Raw genomic sequence first — 18770 nt, forward strand, 5'->3', positions numbered from 1 at the left:
ACAACTGTTTTGAGCAGCGGAAAAAGCATCTTGATAGGTGTGTTGCAGCAAATGGAGAGCACATTGAAGGTGACTGAAGTTTAAACATGTAAGAATAAATACACCATATTTTAGAAATAAATTCCATTTTGGGGGTTCCCCCCTTGTATGCTAGCTGATCCCTGTGCTAACCAGGTTGACTGCCCGGTGAGCTGTGAGCAGTGCCAGAGGCACCCTGACCTTATTCTCTCAACTGCTTTCTCTTTCCTTGTACATTTCCAGCTGACAGCCTAGAGGGTGGGTGCTGGTTCCTCCAGTAGCTGCCACTGAAAAACAAGGTTCAGAAATGTCAGATATCCTCCGAGAGCTGCTCTGTGTCTCAGAAAAAGCGGCCAACATCGCCCGGGCATGCAGGCAGCAAGAAGCCCTCTTCCAGCTGCTGATTGAAGAAAAGAAGGAGGGAGAGAAGAACAAGAAGTTCGCCGTCGACTTCAAGACCCTGGCTGATGTGCTGGTCCAGGAGGTTATAAAACAGAATATGGAGGACAAGGTAAGAAAAGTCACGGCCAAGCTAATTGCAAAATATTTGCCTCTGTGGCTCCCCCAAGCCCCTTCAGAATTCCTTGGATTCAAATAAACATCTTGGGTTTTTCCCCCTTGTTTTAATTACAATATGAGTAAAATGTTCATTGCAGAAATACAGAAAAGCAAATAATAAAAGTCACTCACAATTCTAACATCTAGAGATAAAAATTTGATATAAAATCTTTCATTAACTAATGAGCTTCTTAATAATAATATAAGTTCTCTGGAAAATGAGCAAAATCCCCTTAATCCCACCACTAGAGAAAACCACAGCCATGTTTTGCTCAAAATTAGAACACTTTCTTCTAATTGTATGTGTGTGCATGACATTTACAATTTGTTTCAAGAGAAATGAGAGAGCACTTTAAAAAAAAATAACTTGATATATTAAGTCCTAGCATATGGATTTAACTATTCATCAAATGATTGCCTCAGTTATGGGCTTGTAGCTGGATACTTAAAGTTTCCCTTTATTCCAGTAGAAAAATATTGTCTGCCACTAATAACGATTATGAGTCTAAGTATCTTGTGCTGACTGGGAAAGAAACTGTATTCACAAGTAGCAATCATCCTACTAACAGCATTTATAAATGCTGTGTGCCAGACGCTATTCTTTTTTTTTTTTTCTGAGTTGGAGTCTCACTCTATCGCCCAGACTGGAGTGCAGTGGCTTAAAAAAAAAAAGTAAGAAAATAACAAATGGTTGTAGGCATTTATTAAAGCTATTGGCCATCTGCAAGTGATTGAGTTCGTTTTCAAAGCATGTCCTTGCTTTTGTTCTCTGAGAACATCATGCATATCATAATTCACATATTTTGAGAAAAAATGATCTTTACTAGTACAGAGAGAATCAGAAGCAAAATGTATCAGAAATTTTCCTGATCAGAGATGAGAGAAGATTCTTACTTGACTTCATTTATTCACTCAGTATACTGATATTTAAATTATTGGTCAATAAGACATTTCTCTTTTATCCATATGACCTTCCTAGCCTGAAGGCTAATGGTACTTTAACAGGTGCAGAAACACACACCTGAAAATGAAAACAAGCCGGGCTCGGTGGCTCAGCCTGTAATCCCGCGCCTTTGGGAGGCTGAAGTGAGTGGATTGCCTGAGCCCACGGGTTCGAGACCCACCTGGGCAGCGAGACCTCATCTCTACAATAAATCAAAAAATCAGCCGGGCGTGGTAGCGCATGCCTGTAATTCCGGCTACTCGGAAGGCTGAGGCGGAAGGATTGCCGGAGCCCAGCAGGTCGAGGCTGCGGTGGCCGGGAGCGGCCACACTGCACTCCAGTCTGGGCATCAGAGTGAGACTCCAACTCAAAACAAAATTTAATGTTATCCTCTAATCCCTTCTATATAGTCTCAAGTGATAATTTTAAGTACTAGATCAGCCACATTAACTCATAAAAGCTGCTGCGGTGCTGCTAAGAACAACAGTTAAAGCATATTCTTTGCAAACATGCTAGTTCTGTGGCTCTTAAGTAGAAGGCAGAAGTTTCTAGTTTCTACTTCTGCAGACTGAACAGGACATAGGAAAACCAGGCATCTACCATGATCTGGACTTTCTAGAGGGGCAAAGAAGCAAGAAAATATTAGAGAGTTAAGCACTGACCCAACCTGACTTCATTTTTTAATGCTTGGGTTGGTTTCTAGGATTGAACTTTAGGAATTTCAGATGTAACCGTGCTGTTTAATTTGAAATATAAGATTGAAATCTGTTCAGAATTGAACATGTGTGGATCTGTGTTTTGTTTTTGGTCATACTCTGAACTATTCAGTTTCCAGGTTTGGGAAAAAATATTTTTGGAGAAGAATCCAATGACTTCACTAATGACCTGGGTAAGTATAGAAACCTTAATGTGTCTCTGTAACTTAACTATCATATGGCATCCTAACTTCCAGTGTACTCCATGAAATAAATGTTAGGAACCCTGTCAATGTAAGCAACGTAATATATTTGAATGTTAAGGTTCACTTCATTTCTACCCTGCATACCATGCCATTTAACAGAGAGAGCTAGAGACGTGGTATCTTAGGATAGTTTAGCAAGTCCATGTGTCATTTTAGATACACATCTGTGGCATATAAGTAATTTATGATTTATCCTTGGGAAAGCTGCTTGGCCCTTTGGAAATCTAATGCAAGTTATCAATGTCCCAAAGAGGAACATCTGTGCAATTGTGCAGACAATTTCAGATCCTAGGTTTAAAACCATTCATGGACCCCCCTGGGGTCCATGACCTTGGCTACAAGTAGCAAGGACAGGCCCTGGTCCTGAGATGTTGTGTGAACTTGAACAAATCACTCATTTCTCTGAGTCTTAGAACTTCTGCAAAATTACTTGGCCTAACTAAAAATTTCCTTTTAGTACCAAGTTTTTTAAGTCTTACTTATTTAGTTTCCTGTGGGCCAAATTCTCTTCAGGTAGACCTCCACGTATCCTTGTGTTATAGAGAAAAATGTCACAATCTCTATGTGATACCTTTCAGAGAAACATTTTTGTTTTTTTTGTTTTTTGTGTGTGTGTGTGTGTTTAGTTGGGGTCTCACTCTGTCACCTAGGCTAGAGTGCAGTGGCACAACCATGGCTTACCACTGCCTCAACCTCCTGGGCTTAGGCAATCCTTCCCCTTCAGCCTCCCAAGTGGCTGGGACTTCAGGCAGGCACCACCACACCAGCTAACTTTTTAATTTTTATTTTGTAGTGATGAGGTCTTACTATGTTACCTAAGCTGGTCTCAAACTTCTAGGCTCAAGCAATCCTCCCAACTCAGCCTTCCAAAGTGCTGGGATTACAGGCGTGAGCCATCACACCTGGCCTAGTTTTTTGTTTGTTTAATTGTAGATGACTAAAATAATGACCTTTAAACACTAATCATATAACAAAGTTAAGTATCTAGAAGCACATATATTTAAAAAAATGAATTTCTGGATTAACTCGACATTTTTCGTCTCCTTCATGGGCTATATATTAAGTTGCAGTTCTATAACAATAATAAAAAAAAATCTCTGTAAAATTATGAAGGTTAAAAATAGCTCTTGTGATTGACTCATAAGAAATCCTACATTTAAAATACTACATCTGACACTTTATACACAGCTACTTAGATACATTTGTCTAGAATTACAGAGGCAAAGGACAGATCCACATCTATTTTCCTGTTCGTTGAAAGGACAGAGAAACATGGGGAGAGGAAGAGGAGAGATCATGGGAGATGTCAGAGCAGGCAAGACAAGATCACAGGGAGAATTTGGACATCCCTGTAAGGGCGATGGGATGTCACTGGCCAATTCTAAGCAAGGGGGTAGTGTGATATGATTTGTTCTTTAGAATAATTCCATGACTCTTCCTGAACCCAAAAGAGGTGTTCTGTATGTGGCAGTTATTAGCATTATTATTCACCAGTTTTAACAGTCTAATTTCATTGGAATTGAATGTTTCATGTTCATTCAATCATCCTTGTAATGGATTCCTGGATCTTACTGATCATGTCATTACCTCAGGATCTTGTTAAAAGTCAGTAGAGTTGGGTGCAGTGGCTCACGCCTGGGATCCCAGGACTTTTGGAGGCTGAGGTGAGAGGATTGCCTGAGCCCAGGGGTTCGAGACCTGCCTGGGCAACTTGGCGAGATCTCGTCTCCACAATAAATAAATTTTTTAAAAAATTAGCTGGGTGTGGTAGCGTGCACCTGTAGTTCCAGCTACTTGGAAGGCTGAGGCAGAAGGATTGCCTGGGCCCAGCAGGTTGAGGCTGTGGTGCCTGTGAGTATGCCACTGCACTCCAGCCTGGGCATCAGAGTGAGACTCTGACTGAAAAATTTTTAAAAAAATTTTTTAAGTCAGTAGGTCTGAGCTTCTGACTTGGCAATAGGCTCCCAGGTGATGCAGATATGGAAGGGGTAGCCAGGAGTATTTGTCTATACCCTACAAAGTGCTATGTCGTCTTAATTTTTAACAGTTTTTTTTTTTCCTCTATCGCTGTCACTTCTTGTTGCTATTAATTTGCCTGTTTTTTTTACCTTTGGGGGCTGGAAACCAGATGAACCAAGGGTCTAAGAAGCATGTTTAAAGTGATAGTGTAAAGCACCTGGACTTGGTAACTTCTAGTTTCATGGGAGAAGCAGCTTGTGTTTTTATTCTCATTGAACTTTGCAGAGGAGAGCTATTTCTATGTATATCATTTAGAGTCATACAGGTTTACTACATTTAAAGATTAGTGGCTGGGTGCAATGGCCCATACCTATAAACCTCAGTGCTTTGGGAGACTGAGGCAGGAGAATCACTTGAAGCCAGGCATTTGAGATCAGCTGGGGCAACATGGTGAGACCTTATCTCTAAAAAATAATTAGCCAGGCATGTTGGCATGCACCTGTAGTCTCACCTACTCAGCAGCCTGAGGCAGGAGGATCTCTTGAACCCAGGAGTTTGAGGCTGCAGTGAGCTATGATTACACCACTGTACTCCAGCCTAGGCAACATATTGAGACCCTGTTAAAAAAAAAAAAAAGATTAGTATACTTCATCTTATATTCTTAGCTTAAAGAATTTTAAGTTAAAAGCAATATCATAAAAGGAGTTCGAAGCACTTCAGTGTGCTGATAAAACCTTCATTCTTTTCAGTAATCTCTTCAGATACCAACAGGGTAACCAATGCATATTAAAGTCAAAGACAGAAATAAATAAAAGGTTATTGGGCAAGGGATGAGGGATCCTTGATTGGTCTGTGTGTCTCTTAAATTGGACACAAAACTGTGCCCATGCGGATGTTTTTCTAGCGAAGTCTTTCCATTCCTAGAACCCATCGCTCCCTGTTCAGGTGAAGTGCATGGGCCACGACTGAGCATCCACGACTTTACAAAGCTGTCCAGGTAGGCCTGGTAACCAGCTGGGCCTTGGCACCCCTGGTGCAGATACACTCTCCTCGCCTCATCTAAATGCACAGCTTCTGACACCCCCTTGCTCCATCTCCCCACCAAGTATTCCTTCTCCACTGAAACTTTTAAATGTAGTGGCTTTTAGTTTGTCTTTACTCTAGGGGAAAAGATTACCTTGAGACTGTGCTCAACAGAGGATGAAACAGCAGAGCTTCTTAGCAAAGTCCTTAATGGCAACAAGCCAGCATCTGAAGCATTAGCCAGGGTTGTTCATGAGGATGTCACCTTTACGGACCCAACTCTGGATGTGCTGGAGATCAACATTCCACAGGACATTTTGGGGATCTGGGTAGATCCCATAGGTAAGTATAGGAGAGTATGTTTGCTTTTATTTATTTGCTCTTATTTATAATCTCTCTCTTTTTTTTTTTTGTCTTGGAAAAATAAAAATTATTTAAGTATAGTTTAACTCTCCTAGAAATTTTTAGAGTTTTAAAATGATAAAAGTTGAGGTGTATGTATTATGTGTTGTGGACATATACACATATCTATAATAGGTGTGTGTGTATACACATGTGCATACACATGCAGATGTATATTCATGTGTAGAAATCTTTTAATTATGTGAATTAACTCATCCTTAAAAGATTTCAGGGATCAGATTGATAAATAAATGAGAATATAAAGTGACAGCTGTGACCCATTGGGCACACATGTCATTTAAAGAGCACTTAACTCCAGCAGGTTGTTGCCATATTGAAGAGTGGGCCAATGCTTCAGATTTTTTTCAAGGGAAACCAAAATCCAGGTTCCTAAGTGAGACTCCCAATTTTTAACCACTAGCTATGAATTAAAAAGTTTAACAAGCAAAGAATTGAAAGCACTGAACAGGTCAAGCTTAACAACTGAATATGATCACGAGCCGTGCATTTGTGAGCCCCGTGTAAACCTTACCATTACTATTTTGCTATAATTTTGGTAGAACCATAATCTATAACGCATTCTTTTAAACATATACCCCTTATCCTCAGTGATACTATTAATACAAAGTCCTAGGTATTAATTTTAAGTCCCCTCCCTTTTTTCTTTCTCCTCCCTGGCATATCCCATCCAGAGCAATGGGACCATTCCTTATGCTGAGCAGGCAACCTCTGCTTCCCATCCTACAAGCACATTGACACAACCTTATAGAAATGGGTTTAGTCATCAGAGAATTATCTAACATTCAGCCAGTGGATGTTAATGGAACCTAAAAGTCTTTCCCGAAATCTCTTACTTAAACATAAAGTGGCATTGGTTATGGGTTCTGAGGGACAGGGGTCTCCTGTTTCTTGCTTCTACCCTACTGATTCTGATTTCTAACTCTTTGGATCTTTTGCCAGGTACATCCTTTACTGTGTGTTAACTCGCTGGACGTTGGCCCTCAGCTGCTGGTTTATACTCTCTTCAGGGGAGACCTAGCTCCTCTGCCTCTTCTTCACTGGAGCACCATTAATTTCTTCATTCTGTACCCCATCACTGTCTCTTTCTTCCTTCCAGCTTGAGGCACCAAATACTACTACTACTACTACTACTAACTAATAATAATAATAATTCCACATATGGCAGATTCCTGAAAGGAGTCTTTCCCTCTCTCATTGTACTGTCCTCTGATTAGTAACAGTTCTGAAATTATCCCACCAGTTATTCTGAGCTGTTAGCTTTTCAGTGCATTTGACAGTGACAAGTCTTTGAGTGCTTATTACATGTGAGGTGTTATGCTGATGCCACAGGAACCGTAGACATGTCCTCTTTCTTCAAGCATCCTCACATAGTCAGGAAAATGAAACACAAGCAGCTTAAAAGTGAATTACAAGAGGTCAAATAATTCAATACAAGGGACAGCCAAAGGTAAAACCTGATTAGTAGCAGAGAAACATGATCTAAGACAAAGTTTATAGATGTATTCATCATTCTCTTCTAAATCTTTACCTGAATCCAAACACATTTGCTTCATTTTTCAGATTCAACTTACCAGTACATAAAAGGTTCTGCTGACGTTAAATCCAACCAGGGGATCTTCCCCTGTGGACTTCAGTGCGTCACCATTTTAATTGGTGTCTATGACATCCAGACAGGAGTGCCTCTGATGGGAGTCATCAATCAACCTTTTGCGTCACACGACCTCAACACCCTCAGGTAAAAGGCAAAACGTTTTTGGTGTATCATGGTTTTTGGTACTTATGACCTCAGCTTTGCTTATTTTTAGGATTGTCACTGTGTGATAGTCCCACGATGTGGTCCACAGCGTGTTCCCACTCAACGTCTGCATGCTTGAATTCAAGTTCTATTTTCAATTTTGGAGTTGGCATAATTTTACTTGGGGCCAAGTGCATGCTGGTATATACTTAAAAATGAATACTATCTTGGAGAAATCGTGGTTTTACATTTGGGATATAGCAATCCTGTTCCCTGTTTCTAGAATCCACTTAAAACCAGACTAATAGAATGGTGCTAAGACTGCCTGTAATACATTTAGAACAAGAGAGATGTCATCACTGTTGAACTTTTAATGTAATTTTAGCAGACATTCAAAATAAAATGCGAAAATCTCCTCATAAATGCTACCGCATCACCTCCCTGGCTGCTTTTTCCCTCCTGCCCTTTCTGTGGACTCTTGACGGAGCACAGAGGGTAGCCAGGACTCAGTTGCCTCTGATCCATGGCCTGTGCTCTGAGGTTGACTCCAGGGCATGGCAGAGTCCAAGTGGAAAAAGCAGCTTCCAAAAAGCAGCTTCCCGAAATAGGTCATACTTTTCCATTTATATAGGACTACACATTTTTATTGAACTTTGAGTTCTTCAGGTGAGTAAGAATTGTTTTGTGCCGGGCTCAGTGGCTCAGCCTGTAATCTCGCGCTTTGGGAGGCTGAGGTGAGTGGATTGCCTGAGCCCACGGGTTCGAGACCTGCCTGGGCAACTTGGCGAGACCTCATCGCTACAATAAATCAAAAAATTAGCCGGACGTGGTAGCGCACGCCTTTAATTCCACCTCCTTGAAAGGCTGAGGCGGAAGGATCGCTGGAGCGAAGCGGGTCAAGGCTCCAGTGACTGGGAGTGGCCACTGCACTCCAGTCTGGGCGACAGAGTGAGACTCCGACTCAAAAAAAAAAAAAAAGAATTGTTTTGTTATTTTTTCTATCCCCCCCATTCCAAACCAACAATGTGTTCTTTCTTTTTTTTTCTTTGTTGGGATCTTACTCTGTCATCCAGGTCAGAGTGCAGTGGCACGATCATGGCTTGCTGCAGCCTCTACCTCTCAGACTCTGGTGATTCTTCTGCCTCAGCCTTCTGAGTAGCTGGTACTACAGGTGCACACCACCACATCCCACTAAATTTTTATATTTTGTAGAGATGAAATCTCACTGTGCTGCCCAGGCTAGTCGCAAACTCCTAGGCTCAAGCAATCCTCTTGCATTAGCCTCCCAAAGTGCTAGGATTATAGGCATCAGCCACGAAGCCCAGCTTTGTTCTATTATTTTTTAAATGTCAGGAAGAAATTTGTTGGGACAATATGCAGATGTAGTCATGGCCTGTAAATGGAGGTGTCCAGCAAAATGGTTAGTGGCACCGACTCTGGAGTGAGGCTGCCTGGTCTTGAGTGCAGTCCCACCACTTATCAGCTGAGGTGGGCCTCAGCAAGTTATTTCCTTTCTCTAAGTCTCTGTTTCCTTATCCGTAAATCAAGTCAATTACCCAACATAGATAGTAAGTTCAGCATTAATAAGCAGGATGCACTATTATTACTGTTGTTGGCAAAAATGACATTATGAATCCCATCTTTCTTGGTACAGTGAGTCCCCTACATACGAGCTTTCAAGTTGCAAACTTTAAGGATGCACACCTGTGTTTTTTTAATGCACTATTTCTCTCCATCAAGTGTCAGTATAACCTGTTAAGTACATGCAGTGCTATATAACCAATTATGTTAGTTGGGTAGCTAGGCTAACTTTGTTGTACTTACAACAAATGGACTTAAGTGCTCTTTTGTATTTGGGGCCTTACTGTATTAGAAGCCATAGAGGAACCAGTGAATAAGAGAATGAAAAAGAGTTACCAAATGGAGAAAACCTTGCTATAAGGATTGTAAAAGATTTGCAGATTGAGGCTGGGTGCAGTGGCTCATGCCTGTAATTCCAGCATTTAGGAAGGCAAGAGGATTGTTTGAGCCTGGGAATTCAAGACCAACCTAGGCAACATAGTGAGACCTTGTCTCTACAAAAATCAAAACATGTGTCAGGCATGGTGGCACATGCCTGTAGTCCTAGCTACTTGGCAGCTGAGGTAGAAGGATTGCCTGAGCCCAGAAGGTCGTGGCTATGGTGAGCCATGATTGTGCCACTGCATTCCAGCCTGGGCAATGGGGTGAGACCCAAACTCAAAAAAAAAAATCTAAATATTTGCAGATTGCAAGGAGATATTATTTACCTTTTGTCCTATCAAACTTTAAATGCCAAAAGTGACCATGAGATTTTACAGTGGTTCTGGAGGCTAGACATCCCACAAATACTTGAGTGCTATCCTAGATTGATGTGGTCATGTGGTTAAATGGAAAGTATTCCTGACTCTCCAACAGCGCAGGCAGCTGCATGCGTGCGTAGGAGTAACTTTTAGAAATGAACCAGCTACTTGGTATTTAGTTCTAGGCTTACCAGCATTAAGACTTACTATGTTAGGATGAGTTGTATGTTTTTTCGCACCATTCAATGTGAAGGCAACGTGGATAATGGCCGAGTGTAATCATCATCACCCAGTGAGGTTTTGCTTCTACAGGTGGAAAGGACAGTGCTACTGGGGCCTTTCTTACATGGAGACCAACATCCACTCGCTCCAGCTGGCCACCTCTCAGAGACACTGCAGTGACACTCCGGCCAAAAGCACCAGTGCCGAGGCGGACCCCTCCCCCCAGCTCTCAGCTGTCATCAGCACAAGTGAAAAGGAGCCCATCAAAGCTGCCTTGTCGCGTGTCTGTGGAGATCGCCTATTTGGGGCAGCCGGGGCCGGGTACAAGAGCCTTTGTGTGGTCCAAGGCCTCGCTGACATTTACATCTTTTCAGAAGACACCACGTTCAAGTGGGACTCTTGTGCCGCCCATGCCATCCTGAAGGCCATGGGCGGGGGAATGGTAGACTTGAAGGAAAGCTTAGAGAGAGATCCAGAGACAGGGCTGGAGCTGCCTCAGTTGGTGTACCACGTGGGGAATGAGGGTGCTGCTGGGGTCGACCGGTGGGCCAACAAGGGGGGACTTGTTGCCTACAGGTGCCGGAAGCAGCTGGAGACGTTCCTGCACCTCCTAGTGCAGAGCCTGGCCCCTGCAGAGACACAGACTTAGGTGCCCTCCAATCCCAGGGCACGGATCAGCTGAGGCTGGAAGCCGACTCCCGGGACCTCTGTTTGGGAAAGACAGCTTTTTGTTTGTTTTTGGTCCTATCGCTGGTTCACAACCACCTTCCTCTTTTGAGGAATATTTGTTTCATTATGTGTTCATAATCATGTTAATTTCAATAAATGAATGACATTCATGCAGCAATTAAGCTGGTGTATGAAATTCTTACAGTGAACATGGTGCTATCAGTGCTGCTTGAAACATCAATACAATATTGAAGAAAGAGGGAAATAATCCTGTTCAGTCAGTAAAAGTATTCTAAGCATCTATGTGATAGAAAAATGTCTTGGAAGTATAAGGGAGATACAGGAGGGGTGTGCTTGGATGTTGTTTCATCTCCTGAAGGGAAAATTTGCAGTTTAGCCTACTGGCAGAACATTTAGAACTTGAGTTTTGCATAATTTAACCAAGATCATGTACTTTCAACAGTGTTCTTGTATTTCTTATAGAAAGAAAAACCTGGAACTCTGTGGGCACCCTGCTTTGTAGACAGGGAGGGTAAGAGACAGGTTCACACACAGGGAGGGAGAGAGACAGAGACACAAACAGCAGGGGAGGGGGGACAGGGACACAAACCTGGGGGGGAAGGAGGGAAAGGGACACACACAGTGAAAGACAGAGAGAGACAGAAAAAAACACACGTAGACATTCAGAGAGCAGCCCATGCGGAGCCACACAGACAGACCTGAGAGACACGGGCTCTCCCTTTCTGTAGGTGAGACAGGAGGCTTGGAGTGGAGATTTCCACAGTTTCTGCATATTTACTCCACTTCACCAAAACCCAGAAGTGTTTAGACACGTATGACACTTGTGTCCACCAGCACTCTGCAGTGAGTGTTCTCTGCAGGGGACATACACCCCCTTTTCTATTCTCTGCAGCAGTCCCAGTAAACAGGTGGGGGGAGGGGATGGAATCAAACCCTCCGCTCTGACCTCTGCCCACCTGCGCCCCCTAGGGGCCACAGGGTGTTTTTACAAATCCTCTAATTTTCCACAATTAAAATGAAGTAACACTTTTGAAAAAAATCCTTACACTTTAAAAAGTTTAATTGACAAAAGTTATATACATTTATGTTGTACAACATAATGTTTCTGAAATACATATACACTGCAAGATGGCTAATTCAGGCTAAATAACATGTACTACCTCACATTGTTTTGTTTGTGGTAAGAACACTAAAAATCTACTTGCAATTTTCAAGGAGACAATACATTGTTGTTAACTATAGTCACCATGTTCCACAGCAGATCTTTTGAACACTTAACTCCTTCAAACTAACTTATCGTATCTTTTGACCAGTATCTCCCTAGCACCACTTCCAGCCACCACAGTCCCCGGGAAGCACCATTCCACTCTATGCTTCTATGAGCTTGACTTTTTTCGATTCCACATATAAGTGAGATTGTGCGGTAGTTGTCTTTCTGTACCTGGCTTATTTCATTTCACATAATGTCCTTTGAATTCATCCATGTTACTGTCAATGACATCGTTTTCTCCTCTTTTGTGGCAGAATAGTATCCCATTGTGTATATATATCACATTTTCTTTACTGATTCATTCATTGATAGACATTTAGGTTGATTCCATATCTTGGCTGTTGTGAATAATTCTATAGTGAACCTGAGAGTGAAAGGCATCTCTTTGACATTGATTTCATTGCCTTTGTGAATCTCTTTTGAATACTATTTGCTGCATATAGCAGATTAAGCAATGTATTTAGTAATAGAGTTATAGTTTTTAAAAGCCTACAGTTTGCAATTAGTTGACTATGGGCTCTCAAACTGTATATTCTTATCACTTACAATCTAATTGCAAAGGTTGGTTTTAAGTCGTGGTGAACTCTTTCTCCACAAAACACATTAGAAATGGGATCCTTGTTCTCATGTACACTGAATGGAGAAGTAAAACATGGTTCAAGAAAAAGTATTTGCTGTTGGTATGAACATTTTCAGTGCATAAAAATTATCAGACCAGGTGCAGTGACTTGTGTCTATAATCCCAGCCTTTGGGAGACCAAGGCAAAGAGGATCGCTTGAGCCCAGGAGTTTGAGACTATCCTGGGCAACATAGCGAGACTTCATTGCTATAAAAATAAAAAATTAACCAGGCATGGTAGGTAACCTGTGCCTGTAGTCCCAGCTACTCAGGAGGCTAGGGCAGAAGGATTGCCTAGGCCAAGAGGCTGAGGCTGCCGTGAGCCATGATTATGCCACTGCACTCTAGACGGGTCAACAGAATGAGATCCTGATTCAAAAAAAAAAAAAATTATCAACAGCATGCAAGGAAAACAGTCATCTTCAATGTGATATGAACAGATCATTTCTCAATTAGAAGAGAAAAAAACTTGATAGAAGAGGGAATCAAAAATTTTCTGTGAACATCTATTATATATATTCATTGTCAGATTTTGCAGAAAAGTCAGGGCCCTTCCTTTCAGTATGTGTCTGCTCATAGATTTGCACTGTTTTTCTTGCATAAGTCACTATCAGGTGAGTATGATTTCCAGCTGAATTTTGTGTTCTCGAGAGAAGTGTCTTGGCCACGAGCATCAGGTGGCTTTTGCATCAGTTCATGTGTTTGATAGGAGAGTGAATGGAGCAGTGAATCATCCAAGTTGTGTAGATGGAGAGTGGTAAGAAGAAATACTTCAGCTGCATGTCAACAGGAGCAAGTCTCTGGGGATCCAAGTCCACGTCTATTCCTCTCTTGTTCTCCCAAGCCATATCCAGTCGCTCAGGAAACCCTCTTGGCTTCACTTTCAAAAATGTATCCAGGCCAGGTGTGGTGGCTCATGCCTGCAATTCCAACACTTTGGGAGGCCAAGATGGGAGGGTTGCTTTAATCCAGGAATTCAAGACCAGGTTGGACAACATAGGGAGACCTCATTTCTACAAAGACATTAAAAAAGTAGCGAGGCATGGTGCCACCTATAGTCCTAGCTACCTGGGAGACTGAGGTAGAAGGATTGCCCGAGCCCAGGAGGCCAGGCGAAGGTGAGCAGTAATAGTGCCATTCGCTCCATCCTAGGCAACAGAGACCCTCTCTCTCTCTCTCTCTCTCTCTCTCTCTGTGTGTGTGTGTGTATCCAGAATCCAACCACTTCTCACCCCTCTCCCACCCCTCACCCTGCTCAGGCCCTCTTTATGCCTTGCTTGGATAATTGCAATAAACTCCCAACCTGCCTCCATACCATTCATTCTCAACACAGAAGCCAACATGATCCATTTCAAATACAGACTGTATCTCTCTGGTCTGTTCAAAACCCTCCAAATGGTTCCTCAACTCTCCCAGGTTAAAAGCCAAAGTCCTTCCATAGTCCTTCCATGAGACACACCATCCACTCTCTTTACTCCCTGAGGGGTAGGAAGTCATCTGCTCTTATTCTTTCCTGTGATCTGAATCCCTTCCCTGCTAAATGCACAGGTCGAAATCCAAACCCCAAGGTGAGCGTATCAGGAGGTGGGCCTCTGGGAGGTGACCAGGTCATGAAGGCAGACCCCTCATGAGTGGGATAAAAGAGGCCTGAGTGGGACCCCCTGCTCCTCTCACCACGTCCAGACACTGCAAGAAGATGCAGTCCATGTGCCAGAAAGCAGGCCCTTAACAGGTACTGAATCTGCCTTGATCTTGGACTCCCCGGCCTCCAGAACTGTGAGAAATTAACTTCTGTTGTTTATAAGCCACCGGTCCTTGGGATTGAAGCCCCTCTTACCCTGGCTCACATTGGAACAGCCTTTCTTGCTGTGCCCTGAGTTTGCTGAGCATGCTCCTTCTGCCTCCGGACCTTTGAACTTGCTGGTCTCCCTCACTGGAAAGCTTTCTCTGGATACTGGCATGGTTCTCTCCCTCATCTCCATCAGACTCTGCTCAGATGTCACTGCCTCAGCATAACCTTCGCTTACTCTTTGCAGCCTATGTTCCCCCACTCCCGCCCTTCCAGTCCCCTCCCCTGCCTGTCTTACATGGCACACATGGCCTTCTCATAGAAACGACCATTTGTCCTGTCTATCTCCCCTCTAGAATGTGAACATCACAGGCAGGGATTTTCACGTATCTCAAACCTCCAGTGCCCAGGCATACAGTCAGTGCTAAATAAATGTGGACTGAATGTGCTGGACTCAGAAACCGAACAAGAACTCATATGTAGCATCAACAACATCTTTCCTTCTAGCTATTATTTCCAACATGCTTCAGAAACATTTGCTGTAATGCTGAGAATTAGCCTGTATTTGGTTGGTTAAATTCTCAATGTCAACAACCGCTGGAATGCTGGAAGTAACCTTTGGCCCTTGTGTCGGAGAATAAGCATGGCCACATCTCCAAAGCCAAGATCCAAGTCCTGGGTAGTGGCCCTATGAAGAGTTAAGTGGGGCCAGATGCAGTGGCTCACACCTGTATTCCCAGTACTTTGGGAGGTGGAGGAGAGAGGATTGCCTGAGTCCAGGGGTTTGAGACCGGCCTGGGCAGCATAGTGAGACCTCATTTTTACAATAGAATTTAAAAGTTAGCCAGGTGTGGTGGTATGCACCTGCAGTCTCAGCTACTTGGAAGGCTAAGGTGGAAGGATTGCCTGAGTCCAGAAGGATGACACTGTGGTAGCCATGATCATGTCACCGCACTCCAGCCTGGGTGACAGAATGAGACTAAATAAGTAAATAAATAAATAGTTAACTGGGGCAGTAATGATTCAGTCACTTTTCTTCTACTCTTGTGTCCTGCTGATCAGAGAACCAGAATGGGAGCTTGTCATAGCTGGAATCCAAGGAGGCTGGCTGTTTCTCCCCATAGCAAAAGCTAAGTTCTTCCAGCCAGTTTGGGAATGAGTAGTAGCCTGATAAACAATGTTGTTCAAATTTACGCACCCTGGGGCAAGTATTTTTAAAATTTTTGCATTTATGTATTTATTTATTTTTTTATTTTTAAGTGACAGTTCTCACTCTGTTGCTCAGGCTGGAGTGGGCTCAAGTGACCATCCCACCTAGGCTTCCTGAGTAGCTGGGACTACTGGTGCCATCACTCCCTGTTAATTTTTTTTTTTTTTTCTGGAGACAAGGTTTTGCTCTGTTGCCCAGACTGGTCTCAAACTCCTGGCCTCAAGCAATCCTCCCACCTCAGCCTCCCAAAGCACTGGGATTATTATAGGCATGAGTCACTGCACCTGGCTGAGTCAAGTGTTTCTAAAAGCATGAAGCTCTGTGTCTTACCCACCTCATCCTTTCAAATAATCCCAGTTATGCCTATGGCAATGTAAAACATTAGTACAGTTATGGGGACAAACTATCACATGGTTAAATTATTGTACTAAAGTAGACAAAATAATGAAAAGCCAGAAGGAGTGAATCTATTCTTCTCCTTATGATATAGTCAGGATTTCCATCAAAATGGGACATTTGTAGCTTTAATATTCTTTTTATTTCATCAAGAAAGACATTTTAATCAGTTTATTCTACTAACATACCATAAGCTATGGCATGCATGTGGCAGGTTAGTTCTATGGATTTATTTTAAAGATAAATTCTAAAGATTTTGATCTGATTATCAAGATTCTTCTGAGAATCATGATCCCATCCATGGGCAAGCTAGCCTTGCACTGCCCATAGGGCAACCACAAGCCTCATGTGGCTACTGTGTGCTTGTACTGTGGCTCATCCAAACTGAGCCGAACTGTAGGTGAAGATGTGCACTGAGTTTTGTTGAAAAAAAAAAAAAGAATGTAAGATATTCATGATTCTTTGTGTTGATTATAACAAGAAATGATAGGATTTGGGATATGTAGGGCTAAATAAAATATATTTCTATGATTAATTTCACCTTTTTTATACTTTTGCTTCCAGAACTACTAGAAAATTTAACATTATACATGTAGCTTGCATTATATTTCTACTAGATAGCACTGATTTTATTTATTTATTTATTTATTTATTTATTTATTTATTTATTTATTTATTGTGTTGGCGTCTCACTCCGTCGCCCAGGCTGGAGTGCAGTGGCATGCTCATGGCCACCCCAGTGTCAACCTAATGAGCTCCATTGATCCTTTCGCCTCAGTCTTCCAAGTAGCCAGAGCTACAGGTGTGCATTACCATGCCCGGCTAATTTTTTATTTTATTGTAGAGATGAGGTCCCACCAAGTTCCCCGGGATGGTCTCAAACCTGCGGGCTCAGACAATCTATTCACCTCAGCCTCCCAAAGTGCTGGGATTATAGGCTGAGCCACCAAGCCCAGCCAACATTACTGATTTAAAACCTGATTTTTTAAAATTAATACCTGGCTGATGTCTATTTCACTTCTCTTTGGTACTCTCGGCAATTTAGGTTTTGTAGTATAAAACCTAATTTGAATCCAGGCTCGGTGGCTCAGCCTGTAATCCCAGCTCTTTGGGAGGCTGAGGAGAGTGGATTGCCTGAGCCCACAGGTTCGAGACCCGCCCAGGCAACCTGGCGAGACCTCATCTCTACAATGAATCAAAAATGAACCGGGCGTGGTAGTGCGCGCCTGTAGTTTCAGCTACTTGGAAGTCTGAGGTGGAAGGATCACCGGAGCCCAGCAGGTCAAGGCCGCGGTGGCCAGGAGCAGCCATTGCACTCCAGTTTGGGTGACAGAGTGAGACTCCAACTCAAAAAAAATAATAATAATAAAATAAAATAAATAAATAAAACCTAATTTGAGTTTTTCAGTATAAAACCTAAATTACTGGCCAGGCATGGTGGTTCTTACCTGCAACCCCAGCTAACTGGTGCTGAGGTGGGAGGGTTGCTTGAGTCCAGGAGTTCAAGCCCAGCCTGAGCTGAACATAGTGAGACCCACAAAAAAAAATTAAAAATCAGGTGGATGTGGTGGTGTGTGCCTGTAGTTGCAGCTACTCGGAAGGCTGAGGTGGGAGGATCACTTGAGCCCCAGAGGTTGAGGTTGCAGTGAGCTATGATCACACCACTATACTCCAGCCTAGATGACCAGGCTGTGAGTGAGAACTTGTCTCAAAATAACAACAACAAAAATTCTGAATTATTAATATTGGCTCCTTTTAAAACACCATTGATATTTTTTTAAACTTAAAAAATACTATGGTAACATATACGAAATGTAAAATTTACCATTTTAGCTTATAATTCTAATCTCAAATTCTTGGACTCAAGTGATCTTCCCACCCCAGTTTCCCAAAGCCCTGGGATTACATGCGTGGGCTACCACTGCTGTGCTTATAATTCTATATCAGATGCTTATAATTCTAAATATGATTTTTCTTTTCTAGGCTGTATTTTCAATGTTCCTATTCCTAAAGGAGCCATGATCTTACAGGATTAAGGACTTCCTCCCTTTACCTATTGGAAAAAAAAAAAAGCTAACTAGTCCTGGGCTGGCTTCATAGGTTTATGACTCGTTCAGTTATACAAGGCTCTTCCCCAAGGGCACCATGCTGTGTTGAAAGTTCTGCTATGGCCATACTGAAATTCTTAAAAATTTTACCTTCAAACTTGTAGGTTTTGCAAGTTAAATTGAAGGGGCAAGGGAGCATGTGCATGAATGGAGGAGTTGTGTAGCTTTGAAATGATTCCAAACACTTACTACACAACTGTATTTTACTGTGATAAGAGCATCCTCCTCCCCATTAGAATGCTTTATCATGCCTTATCAGACCACATATGTGGTTATTGGCCTCAATTACTGGGTTCCAAAACATATACAAGGCCAAGATTTTGACAAAGAGTGTGACAGAGCTACTTTCTGCCAGTCTTTAAACAATTTTTTTTTTTTTTTTAATTGGAGTCTCACTCTGTTACCCAGACTGGAGTGCAGTGGCCGCTCCTGGCCACCGCAGCCTCGACCTGCTGGACTCCGGCAATCCTTCCGCCTCAGCCTTCCAAGTAGCCGGAATTACAGGCATGTGCTACCATGCCTGGG

The 18770-nt window shown here is 42.5% G+C and overlaps 1 protein-coding gene across 1 annotated transcript; it reads left to right on the top strand.

Annotated features, from left to right (window-relative positions):
- Positions 1-232: 232 nt before the first annotated feature.
- Positions 233-11014, top strand: INPP1 (inositol polyphosphate-1-phosphatase). The gene is made up of 5 exons (XM_008052596.1): positions 233-529; positions 2348-2408; positions 5604-5804; positions 7446-7620; positions 10254-11014. The coding sequence occupies exons 1-5, from the start codon at positions 326-328 to the stop codon at positions 10810-10812; spliced, it is 1200 nt and encodes a 399-aa protein (XP_008050787.1). The 5' UTR covers positions 233-325; the 3' UTR covers positions 10813-11014.
- The last annotated feature ends 7756 nt before the right edge of the window (positions 11015-18770 follow it).

Source organism: Carlito syrichta, unplaced genomic scaffold, assembly GCF_000164805.1.
Source record: "Carlito syrichta isolate Samal-C Ts95f unplaced genomic scaffold, Tarsius_syrichta-2.0.1 Scaffold71390, whole genome shotgun sequence".
Taxonomy (NCBI): Eukaryota; Metazoa; Chordata; class Mammalia; order Primates; family Tarsiidae; genus Carlito; species Carlito syrichta.

Bases quoted from the DNA above. Each gene is read 5' to 3' on its own strand.
- INPP1 (XM_008052596.1), top strand. From the start codon at position 326: ATGTCAGATATCCTCCGAGAGCTGCTCTGTGTCTCAGAAAAAGCGGCC. The intron at 2,409-5,603 runs GTAAGTATAGAA...TCTTTACTCTAG, and splicing joins TGACTTCACTAATGACCTGG to GGGAAAAGATTACCTTGAGA. The intron at 5,805-7,445 runs GTAAGTATAGGA...TTCATTTTTCAG, and splicing joins GATCTGGGTAGATCCCATAG to ATTCAACTTACCAGTACATA.